General features: G+C 51.4%; 10 protein-coding genes across 10 annotated transcripts; 5 read left to right on the top strand and 5 right to left on the bottom strand.

Moving 5' to 3' along the window:
- Window positions 1-1,120: 1,120 nt before the first annotated feature.
- On the top strand, window positions 1,121-2,437 carry M430DRAFT_17439 (hypothetical protein; the record flags this gene model as incomplete). Its single annotated transcript, XM_024863673.1, has 3 exons — window positions 1,121-1,364; window positions 1,415-1,719; window positions 1,778-2,437. The coding sequence occupies 3 exons, from the start codon at window positions 1,121-1,123 to the stop codon at window positions 2,435-2,437; spliced, it is 1,209 nt and encodes a 402-aa protein (XP_024722021.1).
- Window positions 2,438-2,650: 213 nt separating this feature from the next.
- Window positions 2,651-3,837, bottom strand: M430DRAFT_33942 (hypothetical protein). Its single transcript, XM_024866461.1, has 3 exons — window positions 3,673-3,837; window positions 3,580-3,621; window positions 2,651-3,529 (listed from the first exon to the last, which is right to left on the bottom strand). Exons 1-3 carry the CDS (start codon window positions 3,703-3,705, stop codon window positions 3,119-3,121), a joined length of 486 nt encoding a protein of 161 aa, XP_024722020.1. The 5' UTR covers window positions 3,706-3,837; the 3' UTR covers window positions 2,651-3,118.
- Window positions 3,838-3,960: 123 nt separating this feature from the next.
- Window positions 3,961-5,956, top strand: M430DRAFT_33940 (hypothetical protein). The gene has a single exon (XM_024866460.1). It carries the CDS (start codon window positions 4,178-4,180, stop codon window positions 5,837-5,839), a length of 1,662 nt encoding a protein of 553 aa, XP_024722019.1. The 5' UTR covers window positions 3,961-4,177; the 3' UTR covers window positions 5,840-5,956.
- Window positions 5,957-6,731: 775 nt separating this feature from the next.
- On the bottom strand, window positions 6,732-8,074 carry M430DRAFT_49058 (hypothetical protein; the record flags this gene model as incomplete). Its single annotated transcript, XM_024868037.1, has 2 exons — window positions 6,732-7,922; window positions 7,994-8,074. The coding sequence occupies 2 exons, from the start codon at window positions 8,072-8,074 to the stop codon at window positions 6,732-6,734; spliced, it is 1,272 nt and encodes a 423-aa protein (XP_024722018.1).
- A 480-nt stretch (window positions 8,075-8,554) lies between these two features.
- M430DRAFT_33938 (hypothetical protein) lies at window positions 8,555-10,027 on the top strand. The gene has a single exon (XM_024866459.1). It carries the CDS (start codon window positions 8,605-8,607, stop codon window positions 9,709-9,711), a length of 1,107 nt encoding a protein of 368 aa, XP_024722017.1. The 5' UTR covers window positions 8,555-8,604; the 3' UTR covers window positions 9,712-10,027.
- Window positions 10,028-11,178: 1,151 nt separating this feature from the next.
- Window positions 11,179-11,805, bottom strand: M430DRAFT_33937 (hypothetical protein). The gene is made up of 3 exons (XM_024866458.1): window positions 11,672-11,805; window positions 11,401-11,585; window positions 11,179-11,345 (listed from the first exon to the last, which is right to left on the bottom strand). The coding sequence occupies exons 1-3, from the start codon at window positions 11,719-11,721 to the stop codon at window positions 11,203-11,205; spliced, it is 378 nt and encodes a 125-aa protein (XP_024722016.1). The 5' UTR covers window positions 11,722-11,805; the 3' UTR covers window positions 11,179-11,202.
- Window positions 11,806-12,842: 1,037 nt separating this feature from the next.
- On the top strand, window positions 12,843-16,369 carry M430DRAFT_218059 (hypothetical protein). Its single transcript, XM_024864572.1, has 3 exons — window positions 12,843-13,474; window positions 13,521-16,040; window positions 16,095-16,369. Exons 1-3 carry the CDS (start codon window positions 12,976-12,978, stop codon window positions 16,229-16,231), a joined length of 3,156 nt encoding a protein of 1,051 aa, XP_024722015.1. The 5' UTR covers window positions 12,843-12,975; the 3' UTR covers window positions 16,232-16,369.
- Window positions 16,370-17,288: 919 nt separating this feature from the next.
- On the bottom strand, window positions 17,289-18,172 carry M430DRAFT_136528 (hypothetical protein; the record flags this gene model as incomplete). Its single annotated transcript, XM_024862467.1, has 4 exons — window positions 17,289-17,483; window positions 17,601-17,737; window positions 17,866-17,881; window positions 17,961-18,172. The coding sequence occupies 4 exons, from the start codon at window positions 18,170-18,172 to the stop codon at window positions 17,303-17,305; spliced, it is 546 nt and encodes a 181-aa protein (XP_024722014.1). The 3' UTR covers window positions 17,289-17,302.
- A 331-nt stretch (window positions 18,173-18,503) lies between these two features.
- M430DRAFT_40671 (hypothetical protein) lies at window positions 18,504-19,144 on the top strand (the record flags this gene model as incomplete). The annotated part of the gene is made up of 3 exons (XM_024867421.1): window positions 18,504-18,681; window positions 18,851-18,957; window positions 19,053-19,144. The coding sequence occupies exons 1-3, from the start codon at window positions 18,596-18,598 to the stop codon at window positions 19,142-19,144; spliced, it is 285 nt and encodes a 94-aa protein (XP_024722013.1). The 5' UTR covers window positions 18,504-18,595.
- Window positions 19,145-19,727: 583 nt separating this feature from the next.
- On the bottom strand, window positions 19,728-20,502 carry M430DRAFT_57270 (hypothetical protein; the record flags this gene model as incomplete). The annotated part of the gene is made up of 3 exons (XM_024868662.1): window positions 19,728-19,901; window positions 20,027-20,229; window positions 20,376-20,502. 3 exons carry the CDS (start codon window positions 20,500-20,502, stop codon window positions 19,728-19,730), a joined length of 504 nt encoding a protein of 167 aa, XP_024722012.1.
- Window positions 20,503-21,094: the final 592 nt, after the last annotated feature.

Below are 21,094 nucleotides of genomic sequence, written 5' to 3'. Positions count from 1 at the left end.
TTGATGCTATGAGATGGAGTGAGACCTGTTTGCAGTGTTACCATGGACAGTCGAAGTCTGAAGAGAAAACCAAACAGCACCAGGAGAGGGACAGTCAAGTGAGGAGCATTAAACGGCCAGGATAAAGCTTCTGGAAGAACAGTGTATACATAATAGTAAGTGAACCAAGCTCAGAAACCCCGGGCCGTGTGCATAGAGATTGTGGTAGCCGCCGGGGCTCCCCCTGAAGAACAAACAGAAGGGGTCAAAGGAACCAGGCAGCAATAACAGCGTCAAAGGAAGCCCACACAAGACGACCAACTATGGCCTTCCGACTCTCCAGATACATCATGTGAAAAACCAGATCTCCCCTTACTCACCAATCTCCCCTGCCCTCCCTCCGCACTAACGCCCACGACGATGCCCCTTTCTAAACCATCGCCTCCTAGCACCACCTCATCCACCTCTCTGCACCCGGTGCTGATGCGCTCTCCCTGCGCGGCAAAGCGGCGCCGCTGCTTGATCTCCAGATCCAGGAGACTCGACGCCAGAATAGGCGCTGCGGGTTCCGGCGCGGCTTCATCCATTTCATCCATTTCGGTCGCGGCGGGACGAGATGCCTAGGAGAAGGAGAGAAAGGGAGGATGACTCGCGTTAAGAATGCTTTACATCATGTAGGTCAGAGCGGTTTATTGCTGCTCTTGGGAATCTGGAGCGGGATCAGAGGTGATGTTCCTCAGCGAGTGCGTTTGTCTACAGACCTGAGGTAAAGTACCTGGGCGGGTACCTTTTAAGGTAGCCATGACGAAAACGTCCCGTCTCCTCAAGTTTTAGAGATTAATTGTTTGCATTCTGTTTGCATCTTCGCTTAACAGGTAGCACGTGATCTAGGATTTGTTTGGGGGCTCTCCCAGATATAAATAAACCAAGGCATTCCACCTTCTTCCTCTTTTTCTTTTTTTAGAATCGTAACAGCCCTCCCACCCCGGTCCTTCCGCCCCGCCCCGCCCCACTTCCCGGTCAATCATCGCTCATGCGATAAACTCTGTCGATCTTTTCTACCATACCCTGACCCATCTTCTCTATTCTATCTGAGACTTCCACACATGCACATCCCTACAGCTTCACACTATCTGAAGCTATGGCATCACTGCAACCAAGTGACGACTACCGACCAAGTGACGAAGACTACAACCAACCTAGCGCAGAGCGGCGCGTCGTCCTTCAGCGCTTACAAGACTTCTTGGGAGATGTCCCCGTTCACTTTTGGGCGCTTGCGCACGTGTGTGATGTGAAAACACTCGAAGAGTTTGCAGAGAAGGCCGAAGCTGACCCGGTCCCCTATCGCATATCTATATATCAGACACCCGCAATGATTGCAGCCTGTTAGTTAAATAGTCTCAGGTTCATCTATGCCTTAGCTAATGTTCTACAGGGACTCAATCATTGAAGGGCTGCTCACGCACGAGCTCACGCACGAGCTCACGCATGAGCTCGGCCCAACCATCCCCACAGTTCAGAGCACAACCACCAGCATCATCTCCACTAGCAGATCCCGATCCATCGCCTTCAAAAAAACGCAAGATTGACAACTTTAGTGGATCTTCGGTCCAAACATCCCCAGGGTTCAGAGCACAACTACCACCATCATCTCCACTAGAAGATCCCCATCCATCGCCTGCAAAAAGACGCTGGTTTGAAAACGTCAGTCTCAATCGATCTGATTCAGAAAAAGAGAAGGTAAGCCTAGATTGCACTACTGTATTATCGGTATAAAATTGTTGCTAATATATTCCAGGCCGCTGCACGAGACCAAAACAGATGTGTTCTTACAGGCATGGGAGTGACTGACGTCGCTCACATTTATCCCTTTTGCCTTATGAAACGCGAAGATGATACCTTCGGCAAACGACACCTCTTTTGGGCTATGCTAGAATTGTTTTGGCCAAAGGAAAAGGTTAAAGCTTGGGAAAAAGAAATTTTTCCAAATGGCACACACGAAAATGGTGTTGAATCAGCGACAAACCTGATCACTCTTTCGAAAGATACACACAGCGCGTGGAACAAAGGAAATTTCGCCCTTAAGCCCCTCTCCGTGTCCGGCAATAAGACTTGCCTAAAAGTCCAATTCTTTTGGCAAACAAAATGCAAACAGACTTGGCCACTGATGAGTCTTCTTACCACACCTGCCTCTACTAAAGATCTCTGTCGTGGTGACGACAACGTCCAATTGCCTAAAATAACTGGCGAGAGAAAGTTGGACGCCATCGAAACTGGTGACATCTTCGAGATCAAGACTGATGATCCACAAGCACGACCATTACCAAGCTTCGCACTACTTGAGATGCAGTGGCATCTTCAGCGGATTGCTGGTATGGCGGGTGCGGCTGATGTGGACGAGGATCTGAAAGAATGGGATGATGACGATATCAGCAATCTTGGACTTGACGAAAGATAGGATTTGTCCATCCTATCCAGTATATCTAGTACAGACAATTCTCCTGTGCGAAATCGGGAAAACATCTACCAGCTCCCTGGCATTGAAATACCCAAGCATGTCACAGGCGAGGTAAAGGTGGTAACTGGAGAGGAAGAGACTGTAGAGTGAGCGGGTTACACATTGTCACATAGTCACTAGCTCCTGCCGTTAATAGCAAAAAGATACTATAATCTTCCTAATTGTGGTAGCAACATGCCAACGTGTCCATCTGTGACGAGTAAGTTTCCCTGAATTGACACTTGTTCTAGACTACACCCGGCATTTGACATCCCTTTCTGATTGTTTGGCAGCGTACCTCCACAATAGGAATGTGGAGAAAAAGTCTGATATTCCCTCCCGCAGAAAGAAGAGGCTACTTGATTCTCCCTTCGACAACAATGGTGAGGCTAGGGATTCGATTAAAGAGACAGAAAAAATAATTCCGACGCACATTGAAGACCAGACGCAAAAGCATGAGTGCAAGAAGCTCCCAGATCGACCCATACTTGGAAAGGAGAATTCGAAAAGCCACTCCATCATGAACCACTGCTTTCTTTCAGCGAAAAAGCCTCCAGGCTCTCGTAAGAAACTCCGTACCACAAATATGATTTCAAACCCCAACGCCATGCTATGCACTCCCACCAGCCCACCGACTAGCCCTCAATTCTCCTCTCCTTCCAATATCCTCGCCCTTAAAATCCTCACCTCCTCAACCGGCCTATCGTCCGCGCCCGTCTTCACCAACCCCATCCTCTTAACGACGCCCATACCTCTCGTCACCCGTCCAAAGATTGTATGCTTCCCGTCCAGCCACGGCGTCGGCGCCAGCGTGATGAAGAACTGACTCCCGTTGGTATTCGGCCCCGCGTTCGCCATGCTCAGGATTCCCGCGCCAGTGTGTTTGAGCGCCGGGTGGATCTCGTCCTCGAACTTCTCGCCGTAGATGCTCGTCCCACCGCGCCCGGTCCCCGTTGGATCGCCCGTCTGCACCATGAAGTTCGGGATTATGCGGTGGAAGAGCAGCGTGTCGTAGTATCCCCTCTCGGTGAGCGTCTGGAAATTCTTGCAGGTCTACATGTATGCTGTTAGCAGCAAGGACGGAATGGCGTGCGAACACGAACCTTAGGGGCGTGTTCATGGTAGAGTTCGACAACTATAGTGCCCTATGGGTAGATTAGGATCTGCCAATGGATGCGGTGGTGTTCGTGGCGTACCATGGTGGTTTCCAAGGCGATGTTGGTAGTCATCTTGGCCTTGTTTTCGCTGTTTTCGCGTGGAAGAGCTCGAGGAATGTGTGGAAGATGCTGATTGACAGTCTATGTATTCCTTTTCACCATTGATCCGGAATATTCAGCCCTGTTGTTCAAGTCCAAGCAAGAATGTTGGAGTTGACAAGAATGCTGGTAGGTATTTTGCGACGAGGCTGATCCGCCGCTAGACGTTGCCTCGTCTGCGAATCCCTGCATTTCTCGACTTCATTGAATGATCCGGATTCCCTATAACCGCAACATTGATGACAACTCTTGGTGAGAACTCTCGATGAGACGAACTATCAATCTCACGCTTTACGCCGTACAACTCATGACAATTTGCAGTCGATGAGCCCAGACAAATCGTACAAGCCCCCGTCTTCATCGCCGTGACCAGGCTGAGCGTAAATCCTGGTGTGCTTTGTTTTGCTGTGTTTCCTCTGCTTTCGACTTTCTACCAGTGTTCATTATGGACTGGATAATGGATCTTGATGGCGATAGTCCAGTCCTCCAATTCATTGGCAAATACGCCTACAAGATCTATGCCGAGCGCGATACGATCAAGATGCACATCCATCTCATCCTCGCCGCTCTGTTCCCCATCTACATTGGCTCTCACGCCTCCCTTCGACGTCCACCCTCTGCTGCTTTACCAGAACAGTCAAAATCCGAAGACGACGACGACGACGATGAGATCGAAGTGGAACCCACAGTCGAAGGCCTCAGACCCTCAGACGCCATTATGTTTCCTGCACTCGCAGGCTGCACTTTAGGTGGGCTCTACCTGCTCATCAAATGGCTCAATGACCCTGCTCTTCTCAACAAGGTCCTTGGGTACTATTTCTCCCTGATTGGCGTCTTTGGGGTAGGCAAGCTGGCAGCAGATTGTTTGAACGTGGCCACGACTTTCGTCTTCCCGTCCGTTTGGTCGTCACGTGGTACAGTATATCACATTGATCCTCTGCTCTCCCAGCAAGTTACTGGACAAGTGAAGCAGGCGAGAGTGCAACTCCACCGCAGCTTTACAGACAAGAGTAACCCTTTCCCGGGCTTCCTTTCTTCAATCCAATTTCCGGAGTCTGTGAAGAAACAGCTCTGGGCTCTGAGAGCACTGTTAAAGAAGCATTGGATTTTCAGGGGCTATCTTCACGGAGCCTTCAACTACAAGACAAAACTTCAGATCAACGATGTAATGGGTTTTATCCTAGGCATTGTCGCCATCGTTCTTTATAATACTAGCGGGAAAGCTTGGTGGCTCACCAACATCATCAGTTTTGGCTTCTGCTATGGTACATTGCAACTTCTATCCCCTATCACATTTTGGACGGGCTCCATGGTTCTGGTTGGGCTTTTTATCTACGACATTGTAATGGTGTTCTATACGCCTCTCATGCTTACCGTCGCCACCTCCCTCGACGTCCCTATCAAGCTCGTCTTCCCAGGCCCGAAACGGATATCTATGCTTGGTCTAGGAGACGTGGTGATACCAGGTATCATGATGGCCTTAGCGCTCCGGTTTGATCTCTACCTCCACTATCTATCCAAGCAAACCAAACCCGCCTCTGGTGACTCCTCATCCACCATAAAAGCCACCTACCTCGAAGCCTTCGGGAAATGGGGTGAGCGGTTCTGGACCTCAGGCGCCAAGAACGCAGTAGAAGAGACTGTCGCCGATGGGTCTCGATTTCCGAAAGTCTACTTCAAAGCCTCGCTAGTAGGCTACACGCTCGGAATGCTCGCCAGTCTGATCGTGCTGCACGTCTTCAAGCATGCACAACCCGCGCTCTTGTACCTGGTCCCGGGGGTCTTGATCTCGTTATGGGGCACTGCGCTGGTGAGGCGCGAACTAGGATTGATGTGGGGATATACGGAGGAGGGGAGTTTAGACGATGACGAGGAGGGGCCTGATGGGAAGAAACGGCGGGAGAAAGGCGGAGGCAGTGCTTCTAATGAGAATGCGGACGCGGTCACTCCCACTACGACGAAGGAAAAAGACCAGACCAAAGAGAGAGCTAGCAAGGAGAGGAAGGCCGAGGAAGAACATTCTCAACATGTCTTCTTATTCTCGCTATCCACGCCGAAGAGAAAGACACGACTGCCCAAGCTGGCGAAAATCTCACAGCAATCTTGAGAATAAGACAACGGGGTGCGTGGATGATGTCCTACGATGAGGCTGAACTTGCATTTGGTTGTACGACTACTACATTTAGGCAAAAAAGAACTCCTGAAAATTGTAATAAATACCAACTGTAAACATAAACTTCTCGGGCGCTTTGCACTGTATCGATCTTTAGTCCTAGTACAGAGGTGAGATTTGCTTCACAGCGCACAAAGTAATATTCAACAACGCGGGTCTAGGTCTCGTACTCAGATACCAGGCACCGGAACGCGTTTCTGCAGTCTCGAGTAGTCCCTATAACCGAACTATCATGATAGGAAATGGGTAGAATCTGTGCAACAAACATCGAAGACCGACGACTATTTACTCTCTCTTGGTGGTATCTCTCCAGCGGTGGGGGACTTTCGGAGGGCATACAGGCGCGAGGACCACTAAACGGCTAGAGAGTGGCTCGATGAGTATGGATAAAAGTAAAGGATAGATTTGAGGGAGTAGAAGTTAAGTCAGGAGGTTGCGGAGGATGGCGCTAAGGATAGGATGGAAAATGGGAGAAGGACTGGGGTTTGAAGATATGCAAAGAGCATCACTGTGATATGGAAATGCTCACCGTGAGTAACTCGTAGAGCTCTCTCGATCAGGGAGCTTCTTACCTACCTACCTATTTGCTAACCATCGGGAAAGGAGAAGTGAAACAGGTAAGCATAGCCACTCTCCAAGCACAAGGAGATAATAACGCTCTAACAAATGTGGTTCTCTATTCAATATTCAATGTGCAACCTTTGATAACGCCGTTGTAAGTATGCCCAGAGGCTATCCTAGGCCAGATGTACAGTAGTCCGGACCTAACGCCGATCCATGCTCGATCTCTGTGTGATGCACCGCTTCCCTAAACCCTGCTCAATTCTCAATTAGGAGATGACAGCGTTTGACTGGATTCCGAATCTGCGTCCCGATCACCTTTCCCATTCTTCTTGGCCTTTGCCGCGTCCGGGGGTTCCACCGGTGGCAACGCCGCCTTTACACCTCCCTTTCCATGCAGCCATTTCTTTTTCTTCTCTGCCTCCTTGACCTTCCTCACAACAGGCTTGTTCTTTTTCTTTGGTTCCACGACGACAGTCCCATATTCGCCATCCCCATCATCGTCATCGTCATCGTCATCGCTATTCGGTGCCTTCTCCTCAAAACTCAAGTTACTCGCCGAATTTGACTTGGCTATATTTGGGACCTTGAGTTTAGTCACAGTAGTCTTCTTCATTATTTTCTTCTTCTTGTGCGGTGAAGAGTCTGAATCGAAGTCATCACCAGGATCGCGCTTGTTGGGACTGCTTCTTGCTTTCGCACCGTTTGGTATAGGGGTAGAATTTCGGCTCCCAGGAGATGGTGTACTCCCATTTTGGCTTCCGTTAGTGTTTCCGTTTTGGATCTTCCAGAGCGCTGTCCGGGATGAATCTCGACCTCCCCCACCAATGCACTTCGCCATGTGGTTGTTCATTCGTTTAATTGGGAGGAAGGTATTGCAATTGTGGCACTTGGCATGTGGGAAGGAGATTGGCTTGGCGGGTCCTTCGCCAGGTGGTGGTGAGGCGGGTGAATCCTGACTTCCGCTGGGTGTGTCTTCTTTCGATGTTGGTGGCTTTAGGGGATTGACCATATCCTTCTTTTTCTTACCTCGACCAGGCCCCTCGGGTACATATGTCTGTCCGTAGACATCATGGTATGGTTTATCTATGAAGGGACGCTTCTTGCAGTATTCCACGCCAGGCTCCGGCTTCCTCGCCCCATTGCCGTCGGTCGGATGGAGAAGACGAGGAAGGCCGCATTTTCGGCACCGGATCTCTGTCGTGGTTTTCAGGGGGTTCGATTTCAAGTAAACTTTGCCATTATCGTATATTGCGGCTGCTGTCTCGACTCGGTGCGAAGGTGCTGTACCCGTTGCCGGGGAGGATTCGTCGGCAGAGCTCGCATCTAACTGTGCCGCTTTTTGCTCGACAATTATTGCTGCAGTGGAAGCTCGGGCTATCTTCTCTTCTCTGTGTGTTTTGAGGACTAAGTCGTGGATTATGTTGTAGACGATATCGTCGAAGACGGCGTGGGCCTTTTCAGGAGTTAGCTACTGGTCCTCATAGGCAGCACCTAAGAAACCCGGCGAAAAAGAGTCGAGTTTACCATTTCAGACATATTGTCAAGGTTCTCCTCATCGCCGGTGACTATGATGCCGGTTTTTGGAAAGCTGTCGTTGGTAGACATTTTGAGTTCGCCCCGGGGCACCAGATCGTGATGCAATATGTAGGGCTGGGAGAAGTGACGACGGCGATAGAACGTATGAAAGAGGTGGCAGGAGATGCAAGGACGATGGAGGAGCCAGAGATAGGAGAGAGCATTTTATATTCCAGGACTACTAAATCCTTAACATTGTCGCCAGAAGTGCCGAGCTGGTATTGTTGTTCTTGACCAATATAATATCGATATTTGAGGTGCGTGAACTGCTCCCTATTGTGCTGAAACCAAAGCTTCACCTGGAGGTTCAAAATACTGCCACGCTAACGTTTAAGGTTTGGCGCTAGTGGAAGGCGGTCTGGCCGATCTTACAGGATGTCACGGGGCCTGCTCTCGAAGCCATCCCCCACCAACCTCGCGCGCCTTCACATGGATGCATTCATTCGTGAGATCTGCAAACGCAAACGCAAACCCAACGCCCCGCCCTGCTTTTGATTTTGGTATTCTGCCCCCCCCCCCGGCAGGAGTCTTGACTGGTTCAAGGGCTTCTTCCTGCAACAATGGATCTCAATGCCTCGTCGAGTGCGATCCCCCGCGGCCAACCCTCAATACGCTCTTTCTTCCGGCCCAAGAACCCTAACTACGTGCCGCCGCCAGTGCCCCTGAGCTCCCAATCCTCCGCATCACATCTTCTCCCCTCGGATTCAAGGAGTGTTCCAAATACTACGCCCCAAGGTCAAAATCTCTTGCCTCAACCGACCTCAAATCTCACAGGAGACCCCGCTCTACCTCCACAAGCGAACATCTCCCCCGTTCAGCAAGACCACATCCAACCCCTGCGCCGAATAAACTCCCTTCTTCTGCCGATAGCCTACCCCGACTCGTTCTACCATAAAATCCTCGAGCCCTCACCCGTGAACTTCTCCCGCGTAATCCTCTGGACCGATCCCCACTCCAAGGACACAAAGGTGGTTGGTGGAATTGTATGCCGCTTGGATCCTTCACTTGCCCCCGGCTCCACTCCTCAATCCCCTCAAATATTGGAAGGGAGCTATGACATTTATATCCAATCCCTTGTCTTACTGTCGCCTTATAGAGAAAAGGGATTGGCCGCTGCGGCGCTCAAGAGCGTGATCGATGCCGCGATACGACAGGATAGGATAAGGATAAGGGAACTGTACGCACATGTATGGACTGAAAACATGGAGGCGTTGGAATGGTATCCCGCCCGAGGATTCAAGAGGGATGAACTGGTTTTGAATGGGTATTACAAGAGGTTGAAGCCAGATACTGCGTGGATCTTCCGCCGAAAGCTGGTTCCCTCGGACCACTTATCCCACCCCTCAGTGACGCAGCCTATTTCTCCACCAGCCCCTCCAACGTTGGCAAAAGCAGCATCCGCACCACCTCGACCAACCGTCCCACCATCAGCCACAAACCCTAGACCAGACAATATCCCCCACACGAAGTCATTTCAGGACAGGAGACCGGATAGGGAATGGAATGATCTGCCAGAAGATGTGTTAGGTAACCCTTTACTTAAGCCTCCGAGTTTAAAGAGTGGCGACGGAAGTGCAGCAAGCTCAAGAAGCAGTTCAAAAAATGGAGTAGAGGGCAAAGGGAAGAAGAAAGGGAGGGCGTACCCGGCTGCTGCATTTGGGTCGTGACCCGTGCCTCCCTGATACGATAATCTTCGGCCTTCCTGATCAGAAGTCTAAAGCTTGAGGGGCTGGTAGTAGCGTTGGTAGTGTCACTTCAGTATGAGCAGAACGAATGAGAGGAGATGAGATGAGGTATGAGATGTGCAAGATATTTGTCTGCATTGACGAGGCGTTACTTGGAGAAAAGATGGGTGGGATTAAAGGAGGCATAAGTGTTGTATATATATCTATCTAGACCTACATCGGAAGTTATGGTCAGGCCGCATTATAGACAAGTCAGGATGAACAGGCATCAAATTGACTTGACGATTTTACATTTCCACCTACTCTCGCAGTTTATTGCTTTGACTTCTCGCCCAAGTTCCGATCCACCCTTTACAAACCAAAATATCGAGTGGACACGTATATATATACACAATATATACACCTTATACATACCTTACCTAGCCAGGGAAAAGAGACAGCCCAGGATCCAGACGCCCTAAACCCCCCGAATATTTATTTCCAGGAAAGCCGGTCAAAATTCAAGTACGAAACCCGAGAGCCCCCTTTCCCGGTAGCGAGAACAGCAAATACCAATTACCACATGGGGATATAAAGCGCGCTCTAAAGATACCTTAGGTAGGTAGAGCAGGAGTAGCTATTCGTTAAAAAGCACGTCCTACCTATCTAGCGATGAGCAACAGAGAGCCCTGCCATAGGACTCTCTTGGGTCATATTTCGAGCATATTGTCTTCGTTTCTAGGGATCCCGCAAAGCTATCCAGGGTTCGAACCTCTTGGTGGGAGAGGATAAGAAACCTGCTTGGGTACGGTCCTTGTTCTGAGAATGGGATGAACTGTTGGAAAAGGTTGGATAGGTAGATAGCGGAGGTGAGTATAATGGCGCGGTCCGTGCCGCCGGGATGCGATGTGCAACAAATAGTAAGTCAACCGCTTCTGGCTTTGCTGTTTGACTCGATCGCTTGTGGAATTCGGAATAATAGGTACAGCATACTTACAGGTCCCTAGGTCCCTTTGAAGTTTGACCTTGCCTAAGGTACCTGGGTATTGGGGCTTACGAATCAGAATACATATCCTACCCCTGGCCATAAGGCGGTGAGCAAGGCGACTCGAAGGAATCGCTACATATTTGCACCGTAACGCGAGCGGTTAGGAACCAAGACTCGCCCAAGCCGCGAACTGATCCCAAGCGTGGACAACCCGGAGAAAGAGGAGTGCGGCGGTAGCAGCCTAGGCTGGAGCATAGGCTGGTTACGCTAGGCTACATGTTGGATTATATATTATAGATAGTTTGGGCTTGTGACCATCCCTTGATGGATGCAATTTGCATCTTGCTAAACATGCCCCAGGTAGATTGCACAAGGCAATAGAACGGCAGCGTTTCTGTACACAGCATACAATGTGATACCAACATGAAGCTCTTTTTTCCCTTCCGTCCCCAAACCAGCCACACGAACCTTGAACGCCATATCGTACAACCATCACTCAAGTGTTGTTACAAACTCCCACCGGGGACCAGCTTCGTTCCGCTCTTCTTCATCTCCTCCTTCCGGGCCCTGATCTCCTCCATCAACTTCATCTCTTCCTCGATCTTCCCCTCCTTCGCCTTCCGCTCCGCAATGGCCGCCTCTTCCCAAACTGCTCAGCCGTCAGTAAATGCCCCCATGCCCACAGATTGATCCCGCACACATACTCGGTCTGTTACTCTTCGAGTACTCCTTCAGCTTGGTCACGAAGTCATCGAATTCCTTCTGCCTCTCGTACCGGTTCTGCAGGCTCCTCCGCTGCAGGTCCGGGTTGTACTTCTGGAACAGCTCCTCCTCGGTCGGAGACACGTAGTAGACGAACGCGGGCCCGCCAACGCCGCACACGATCAACCTGCAAGCCAAGGACGGAGTCAGTCTCGCGATCTGGGGACGCGGCTCTCGCAGGCAAGAAGGCGAAGCAGGGGGTTTGGCACTCACGCGGCAGCCATCTTCCCGTACATCCTCCAATTCGTGGGTTTTCGAGGCATCGTGACGTACGATGTATGATGTATGCAGTATGCAGAATATTTGGTGGTTTGGGTCTGGTGGGGGATCAAGTGGAGTGGTTGTGTTGCGGAGTACAGTACGAGCAATCATGTACGCGCGAAAGTAATGATGTTCGCTCGGTGGTGTGGCTGTGTGTGGCTGTGCGCGGTGAATTATGACCGAATGTGGCTTCGGATGGCTGTGCAACGGTGCGAAGTGTGGCTGGAGGGAGGGATCGGCAGGTTCCAGAAGGAAAGAAGCCGCCGGAGAGAGCCGGGGTGCAGCCGGAGTGCAGCCGGAGTGCAGCCGGAGTGCAGCCGCAATTCCGCCAGTCACGGGGCCCGGAGTTATTAGGTAAGCAGGGACCATTCTCCTGGCAACAGTCCCGTGACCCGAAAATGTCAATACAATGAAACATTACAGACGGGAGTCTTCAGGATTGATATCTGACGTGACAGCTTTGAATATGAATATGAATATGAATATCTGCATGTCCAAATACGGAGAGTCATATCGTTTCCAATATCTCGTGTTCCTCCCTACGTTAGTATAGAAGCTGGGTTCTAGGGAGTGCCCTGGGCGCTTTGAGACGCGGTGCCCTCGCTCCCACCACCAACAATTCATCTGCTATCCTCCGCATTGAAATGAACGGGCAATGCTCTCGGGTCCAAGCGACCATTCAGACCCGTCTGCCCGCTTTTCTCTCCGAGACGCGTTTCTGACTTCTGGGCTCCTCTCTTGATGAATCTTTCTCTCGCGGTGCTTATTGACTTATTTCTCTATTTACCTAGGTACTCTCGCTCGACTACCGCTCTCGACGCCGCAAAAGTTTCCCCATTAGTGGCCCGCCTCTCTCTCTCCCCCTCCCAGCGTCCTCCCGCTCCTGACTTGTCTCGCCCACTCCAACCCATTCTGCGAAACCTCCAAAATCCTCCCGCGACAAGAATAACACCGCAGGTGATTGATCCTCACCACCGACCTGCGGTGTAAGACGAACACCCAACGCGGCGAACTGTCTCGTGCGTTGTCCTGGTTCTCTCGTGCCGTCTCCTGAAACCCCCCGTCTTGGGGTCCTGGACAACCCTTCTTCCAACGAGCCTTTGGAGATCCCACATACGCATACACAAAATTCCAGTCTGATGATACCAGCCCCGTGCTTATTGTTCATGGCTTACACGCGAACCCCCGAGACTCGATAACCGCTTCTCTGTGTGCGAACGGCACAGGTCTCGATCCTGTTCTCTGCGCTTCAAACCATGGCTTACGAACAATCCTACTACCCTCCTCCGCAGCAGAGACCCTACAATGGTCCCGCCGCTCCAAGACCGCGCCCTCCACAAGGCTACCAGCAACCGCCGCCCCAACAGCAACAGTATCCCCCCCAGGGCTATGGGCAACCCGCCCAGGATTACGGCTATGGTGGGCATGACAATGGCTACGCGCATGATTACAACGGGGATGCGGGATACGATATGAACGGCGGAGGAAGAGGAAATGGATATCCGCCGCAGAATCAGAACTACCCGCCTCAACAAGAGTATTATGGCGATCCGAGAGGTGGAGGGGGGATGCCGCCGCCGTCAAATCGTGGTAGAGGTCCGGCTCCAATGCAACGGCCGCTCCCGGCGGATGGGGGTAGATCTGGCTATGACCCACGAGTTGCTGGGCCAGACAGAGGATATGCAAATGATGGACAACCGATCGGACCTGGAAGAGGGGGTAGACCTGGTCCAATGGACCGCGCTGATCTAGGACGTGAGTATGCCCACTTGCATTGGCTATACATGCTAATCTTTTACAGCGCACCCGCCACGAAGAGTTATGAACCCTCCAGGTTCCCCGGAGAAAACCTCATGGGATAACCCATTCCCTACGTTTCCCGGCGTGAAGAAGAAGCCAACGCCGGCGGAACAACAGATGACCCAGAAGATGGAGAGCATGGAACTCGGAGGCCCACCTCAAAATAGGCCAAGGACTGCCGGAAGTAAGGGGGATCAAGACAGATATATTCCGGGAAGATCTGGACAGGCTGATGAATATGGTCGTCCAATGGGGCCTCCTGGTCGAGGTGGACCTGTTGACGACTATGGAGGACCTTCGGTAGACGGCCAGAGAATGCCGCGAAAACCCCCGCCTCAGGGACCAATTCCGCCCCAACCCCAAGGATATCCCGATCAACGCCGTGGTCCTCCCCCCGGACCAACGCCAGGGCCAGCACCAGGGCCTGGCTATGGACCGCCTCGACAGAATGGCTACCCAGATCCCGGATATGATGATAGAGGAGGGTATGGACCTATATCGCCATTGCGTGAAGGCTTTGCTCCTCCTCCAAGAAGCATGACAATGCCCACCGAACAACAGATGCCAGCTCCACGTCAACCGCCCATGATGAATGGCGGAGCCCCTGATGAGCGTCCGTACAATGGCCCGATCGGAAGAGGAATACCTCCAAGACCATCAACTGCTAGTGGAGTTCGGCCACCACCACAAAAGCCATACCAGCCTGCAGCGCCTCAACAACTCGCTCCCGCAGACTCGTACGGTAATCAAGGTCCAAGGCATCGCCCCCAGGAAAGCATTAGTGACTTTTACGACTCGTATTATGATGAGCCAAGTAATGGATCCCCACAACATGTCAGGTCGCAATCGACAAGTTCCGAAATGCCGGATTTTGATATACTGCAACAAAATTCCAGTCATCGACGGGGGCAATCGATTGATGAGCACATAAAATCTGGAGAACCACGCCAGATCCATCCTGTCAAATCACAACCGGATTTTAGAGCTCAACCGCAGGCAGCTGTGTTTGAAATGGCATCAGAAGTTCCTCCACTGCCGAATCAATACCAACAAGGTTATGACCAAGGCTACTCTGGTGATGGATATGCACCGCAGAATGGGTATGATGGTGGGCAGTCCGGATACGGAGGCTACAGCGAGCCGCCTGCACAAAATGGATACCAGCCACCAGCACGAACCACATCTGCAGCACCGAGAGGCGGTCTCCCCAATGGCCCAAGGAATGGCTTTGGTGGCCCTTTGAATGGCCCTCCACCACAACAGAACGGTGGCATGGGACCTCAAAATGGGGCTCCTAACGGGGCTCGTAACGGAGCTCCTAATGGGCCTCCTAAACCATTGTCACCCGATGCTCTACCTTCCCATCCAACACCTGTTCGTGCAGGCCTCATACCGAACTCTCTCCCCAACCAGATTGGCGGCAAACCTCCACCGGTCCGCAACTATAATAATACCAGCCCTGGCAACCCGCAACAACCCCCCCAAACCCCCGGTTCTACGTCCGGTGCGGCGACGCCCGTCACCACCGCCGAACTCGACCAACTCAGAGAAACCACAAAAAGAAACCCTTCAGATCAGAAGACCCAACTTACTTTAGCTCGCAAATTAGTGGAAGCCTCGGAAGTACTCGTTCCCAAAATTCCCGACCAGAAAGCCCGCAATAAAGCTCGGGAGAAATACATCTTGGAAGCCCATAAACTGCTCAAAAAGCTGGTTGCAGCTAATAACGCGGAAGCTATGTTCTATCTTGCCGACTGTTACGGCCGTGGGGCCCTCGGTCTGGAGACGGATCAAAAAGAAGCCTTCTCCTTGTACCAATCGGCGGCCAAACTTGGGCATGCTGCAGCCGCGTATCGAACAGCCGTGTGCTGCGAGCTCGGGAGCGATGATGGAGGCGGAACGAGGAAAGATCCTTTAAAAGCGATGCAGTGGTACAAACGCGCGGCAACGCTGGGAGATACGCCCGCTATGTATAAGATGGGAATGATTCTTCTCAAAGGCTTGCTCGGACAACATCAAAACCCACGCGAGGCAGTAGGATGGCTGAAACGAGCCGCTGAGCGGGCGGATGCGGAGAATCCTCATGCTCTTCATGAATTGGGGCTGTTGTACGAACAGCCCCAGAGCCCGGACAGCAGCATTGTGCGGGATGAAGCGTATTCGTTGTCTCTGTTCCAGCAAGCGGCAGACCTAGGATACAAATTCTCCCAGTACCGGCTCGGCTGCGCGTACGAATACGGACTCTTCAACCTCCCTATCGATCCTCGCCAATCCATCATGTGGTACTCCCGCGCTGCGGTGCAGGAGGAACATCATAGTGAGTTGGCGCTGAGCGGATGGTATCTGACGGGTAGTGAAGGTGTGCTGCAGCAGAGTGATACGGAGGCCTACCTGTGGGCGCGAAAAGCGGCCATGGCAGGCTTGGCTAAAGCCGAGTACGCCATGGGCTATTTCACCGAGGTGGGCATTGGCATCCCTGCCAATCTGGAGGATGCGAAGAGATGGTATTGGAGAGCTGCAGGTTCGTATCCCTTCCTCTTAAGGTGTCAAAGGAGAGAGACTAATGACCCCCCAGCACAAAACTTCCCCAAGGCGCGTGAAAGACTCGAGGACCTTAAGAAAGGAGGCTCGAGATCGGCAGTCCGATCTAGAGAACGCATCTCCCGCTCCAAAGTCGGCAAGCACAACGAAGGCGAGTGCGTCGTTATGTGATAATTGATCAAATGACTCTCCTTTGCCCCCGGATGGTAGACAAATCAAATAAAACGACCTTTACGAACAACGGAAAAGGGAAAATAAACACGGCCGCAAAACATGACGCGAACGAACGATTCATGTATATATGATATACGTGCCCAGGTGAAGAGAATCGAGGGCTGGTCCCTGACAAGGAAGCATAGCTTGGAGCCGCAAGATCTAGTCTTCTTTATTTTGATATCCCGCGCGTTTTTTCCCCGGGCTCTCTCGCATAACACCCCAAGGGATGGATGGGCGGAAGGGGCATGCTCGGCGTTAGGTTTTCTTGTCTTTTATTGCATGTGCGTCGAGTGATATGGAAGGAGGGGAGGGAGATAATTGCATATTGGATCCAGGGGCTGAGATGGGGAAGGGAAAGGGAAAGGGAAAGGGAAAGCGAGAGGTGGAAAAGCTCAAGTTTTTTTTTTTTGGTTTGCTTGCTTGTTTGTTTGTTTGTATACCTAGTAGATGGATATACATACGTACGTACCTTACCGTACCTTAGGTACGTGCCTAGGTACGTACAGAAGTGAGAGATGAAATGAAGAAGACATACATACAAACATCGCACGATACAAGGACGGGCAAAACGTGATGAATAAATACCTAGCATGACCGGTACAAAAGAAGCATCTCCTCATTATCAAGCTCATCTATCAATAAATCAATCAGTCCAACCAAAATCCATATCCACATTCATTCTACCTACGAAAAAAAACACGAAGCTAGCTAGCTATCCTGTTTAGCAAAATCACGACTTCTTCTGTAGTAGTAATAACAATAATAATAAATAGTACTAGTTGTTGTTGTTGTTGTTGTTGTACTGTAGTAGTAGGAGTTCAAGAACCGTGCTAGGTAGGTAAGGTAGTCATCGATTTTCATAAAACCCCCCACTTATGTATCCGTCGCATACCAATTCCCTCCACATAATCTACTTTCGTCTCCATCTCAAATCTCAATCTCAATCTCAATCCTACAAACTAGTACAGGTTTTGTACGAGGGCGTTAAAGGAGTGAGTGTGAGGAGGGAGTTGCAAATCAATCAATCTACGACTTCACGACCTCGATGGCCTTCTCCTTCAGATCACCGGCCTTCTCGACGACGTCCTCCTTTGCGGCTTCGACTTGCTTCCCTGCCGTCTGGCCCTTGACGCTGTAGTTGTAGTTCAGGATACGGCCGACTTGGACGACGCCCACGATCCCGAGGAAGAAGTTCACAGTGGCGAGGCTAGGGAGTTTGGTGTGTTAGCTTGTATCTTCTTCATCTTATATAGAGAGAGAGAATGGGGGATGTTTTCTTAAGTGGAGTGAGTGGGAGGAGGGGGGAGGAAATGGTAAAACGTACAGGATGTTACGGGGCTTGATGATCAAGCACCATCGAGTCCAGATCAGACCGGTAGCGGTCAAAGCCGCGTTTTGGGTAAGAGAGAGGTTCTCGGCGGGCCGGTAGAAGTCGGAGACGCCGGCAAGGACGAGCGCCCACTGTTAAGATAAAGTTGTTAGCTTGAGGTATGTCTGTTGGGGGTCTGGGGTCAGGAGAAGAAGGGGAGCGGATGTTGATTCATATATGGATGTGAGGATCGGAAGCGTAGATAAGAGTGCGGATATACCTTCATAACAGGAGCCCTATATACATTACAACAGTCAGAATTCTGCATACCAAAATGCGCAAAGCAGGACAGTGAAGAAAGAAAGCAGGACGAACCAGAAATGCACAGTCTTCAACCCAATCGGACTGTCCCACATCCTCTTAAACCAGCTCTGCTGCGCGTTCTCTGTCGGCGCCGCCGTGCTCTGCCATCTTCTGCCGCCGAACTTGCTCTTGAACCCGGACCTTGAGACTTGCGACTGCGCGGTAAAGAACTGGCTGCGGAAGGCGGGGCGCGCGGCGCGGAGGATTTGCGATGGTGCGGGCATGATGGGAGGTTTGGATGTGAACTGTGGTCTGTGGAACCGATCGATCTCACGGTTAGGATGGGACGACGGTTGAATTGAAACTAAGGATCCTCTCTCGTAGATCAAAGAGGAGCAAACCACAAGTGTTATCAGACGGCAGGATGCAGGGCGCAGGGAGGTGAAGTGAAGTTGAAAGTTGAAGATATAAAACTCCCAACGTTGAACAGTAATTGAACCGATCGATCGACCGGAGTTATGCTCGGAGCCGCGCTGCACAATTAGCTAAGCGCCTTATGCACCTTTTATGCGAGAAGCTCTAACCTCAAGTCGTCAGTCCGCCAGCTTCGATTTGCTCGCACCCCATCGAGCAATTGAACCCGCAACGAGCCGCGCAAAGTCTCAATTAGAAGATCGGAGAAGAAGACTCTGAGAAGGGAAGACAACATGTCCGGCAAATACGCTTTTTCGCAGGCGCTGAAGGAGGTGCGGTTCCTGTTCTGCCAGACGGGCGAGCACAGCGGTCCTACGAGGTCGGTGGTTCTCCTTCTTTTCTCCTCCAGCTCTGAATCCTCGGGGCAATGGCACGCTCGTCGGGATTATTTTCTATCTACAGCGCAGGAGGGCAATGAGCGAGCCGTCTGAGCATGGCGGAGCCGCGCGGAAGAAGAGGGGAAGAATAGAAGCTGATGGCCCAAACAGATCTTTCCTGGCGCGCGCATACCCGATCATGAAGAAGAACAACCCAAACATTCCAATCATGTTACGAGAGGCTGCTGGCACACAACCGAAAGTATACGCTAGATACGGTCAGTCGTCTCCCCTATCCCTCCCCCGCTCCACAGCTCCCGGAAACGGGCAGGAAGGAGGACTGCTTTGAGCTGGACGCTGATACCTGGCACAGAATTCGGAGTGGAGAAGAGCGAGTCGTTAGTAGGGCTGTCGGATAAGGAGATCGAGGATAAGGTTGCAGGGTTGGTTAAGCCCGGTGTATGAGTAGAAGGAAAGGAGGCAGAGCAAGCAAAGAGGCAGTGTACATATTTGAGGCGCGGGGGAGAATAAATATCAGGCACTGCATGAGACAGTGCTTGAATTGAAGAAAGGCACCAGTTGACCCGTTTCTATTCTGTCTGGAGACGTGTGAAGTACTGCTGGATTCCGAATACCTCCGGAAAGACCTATGTTAGTGTAGGCAGCCGAGGACGGAGAACAGCAATTATTACGCCCAAGACTGTGGTTCTTCCGGTATAGACCATCGTGGAAAGGGTAGGTGGCTGTAGCAGGGCCTGAAAGAGCTGGGAAGTCATGGAAGTGCGGACGCCCTAAAGCTCTGTCGGAACTTGTTAAGACACATACAGGCAAAGTTGCTACCAACCTTCTGCGAGACACTGCAAATTATGACACGAAGGTCTTCAGATTCTTGAGATAATCACTCTTGCTGAGTAGCAGTCCTTACATTCCCTTCTGTCTAACGAACCTGTTACGATCCTAGGTAAGCCATCTGCCATGCTCCAGGTCGGTATCTATTCTTTCAACTCCATTATCCCATATGATGTACCCTCTCTGCTGACTGGCCAGCTCAAAGCTTGGACAGAACAGCCTCAGCACTAGAGACGGACACCTCCCGTCCAGGCTCCTTCTCAGCATAAGTGATCTTCCCGTGGTCAATGATCACTGCATATCTGGCGGTCCGCTCGCCTACGGTCCAACCCAGCTTCTTGGAGAATGCGGCATCGGTGTCTGACAGGAAAAGCTGTTTGGAGAAGAATTAGCTCTTGCCCATGTCTTTTTAAAGTTATAAAATCCAAGCCGGTGTCTTTGTAAGAAGGTCAGGGGGTCGCGGTGTCATGGGAATGACATGAAAAGGGTCTAACGTACAATACTATCATCCTTGATACCGTTGGCCTTTCCCCATGCACTCATAACCCAGGCATCGTTATATGCAATGCAAGCAATGATATCGACACCCTTGCTCTTGAGCGCGGGTAGCTTCTCGATGAAACCGGGGAGGTGCTTGGCAGAGCAGCTGGGGGTGAAGGCGCCAGGAACGGCGAAGACGACTACCTTCTTGTCGGCCCATTCTGCAGAGGCACACATCAGATGTTAGCCAGGTCTTGGTGGGAAAGGGAGGGATAATCTATGATGTGGCGGGGTTGGAGGGGTAACAAGGACAGGTTGGAGGGGAGAAGAGATGGGAGAAGAGGACAAGGAAAGAGGAGAAAGGTACCCTTGCTGGCATTGTAGTTGACGGGAATACCACAAGAAGTGATATCGCTAATCTCTGGGGTGTATGGGATGTAGCTAAAAGTCACATCGCTGGGCAAGCTGTCTCCGACCTTCAAGGTGCCTGCCATGGTTGCTGGATGGGGTCTTGGTGGCTTTGAGGAGTTGTGTCGGTTGTGGTGTTTAGAGAGAGGAGTGAAGATGAGGAGAGATTAAGAGCTGAGATGCTGAGATGCTGAGATGTTATGATGCTGAGATCTGGATGGAGGATCTCGGTGTATCTTGGTGTTGATGTTGATGCTGGGGAAGACTCCCACTTTATGCACGCGCTACTAGTGGGGTCACGGCCGGATCCAGGAACCCCTCGCAGCACGAGAGCGCCGTTTGCTCTTCTGTCCTTGATAAATACATTAATACATTAATAACCACCGCCCGCAAAAGACGTCTGGGCCAAGTTCTGGATCGCGTCCCTGAGAGTCTCTCTCTCTGCTTGAACATCCTCTCCAGCCAGATGCCCGCGCTGATTTGTGAGGTGGACGGCCAAATTGCGTCATTGCGTTGTCAGCGAGAGCGTCTGGACCGTCGCGCCTCAACCTCCAGGGCTCAACGCCCCGACGCTGCATCGTACGAGCATCTCTGAAGACTCTGATCGTCCTCCGCCGCGCCCATCGAGTGGAGAAGAGGAAATTCCCGTTGCTTCGTTGCTTCGTATCGCAGGGATTG

The sequence above is a fragment of the Amorphotheca resinae genome (genome assembly GCF_003019875.1).
Source record: "Amorphotheca resinae ATCC 22711 unplaced genomic scaffold M430scaffold_4, whole genome shotgun sequence".
NCBI classification, from domain to species: domain Eukaryota; kingdom Fungi; phylum Ascomycota; class Leotiomycetes; order Helotiales; family Amorphothecaceae; genus Amorphotheca; species Amorphotheca resinae.
The sequence above is the reverse complement of the archived record's forward strand: the minus strand, read 5'-3'. Positions and strand labels throughout refer to the sequence as shown.

Excerpts from the sequence above, each read along its gene's own strand:
- M430DRAFT_218059 (XM_024864572.1), top strand. The coding sequence starts at position 12,976 with ATGGCTTACGAACAATCCTACTACCCTCCTCCGCAGCAGAGACCCTAC. Across the intron at positions 13,475-13,520 it reads GGACCGCGCTGATCTAGGAC|CGCACCCGCCACGAAGAGTT; the intron begins GTGAGTATGCCC and ends AATCTTTTACAG. Across the intron at positions 16,041-16,094 it reads ATGGTATTGGAGAGCTGCAG|CACAAAACTTCCCCAAGGCG; the intron begins GTTCGTATCCCT and ends ATGACCCCCCAG.
- M430DRAFT_33942 (XM_024866461.1), bottom strand. The coding sequence starts at position 3,705 with ATGACTACCAACATCGCCTTGGAAACCACCATG. Across the intron at positions 3,622-3,672 it reads TCGCCTTGGAAACCACCATG|GGCACTATAGTTGTCGAACT; the intron begins GTACGCCACGAA and ends ATCTACCCATAG. Across the intron at positions 3,530-3,579 it reads ACCATGAACACGCCCCTAAG|ACCTGCAAGAATTTCCAGAC; the intron begins GTTCGTGTTCGC and ends GCATACATGTAG.
- M430DRAFT_33940 (XM_024866460.1), top strand. The coding sequence starts at position 4,178 with ATGGACTGGATAATGGATCTTGATGGCGATAGTCCAGTCCTCCAATTC.
- M430DRAFT_33937 (XM_024866458.1), bottom strand. The coding sequence starts at position 11,721 with ATGCCTCGAAAACCCACGAATTGGAGGATGTACGGGAAGATGGCTGCC. Across the intron at positions 11,586-11,671 it reads TACGGGAAGATGGCTGCCGC|GTTGATCGTGTGCGGCGTTG; the intron begins GTGAGTGCCAAA and ends CTTGGCTTGCAG. Across the intron at positions 11,346-11,400 it reads CTCGAAGAGTAACAGACCGA|TTTGGGAAGAGGCGGCCATT; the intron begins GTATGTGTGCGG and ends ACGGCTGAGCAG.
- M430DRAFT_33938 (XM_024866459.1), top strand. The coding sequence starts at position 8,605 with ATGGATCTCAATGCCTCGTCGAGTGCGATCCCCCGCGGCCAACCCTCA.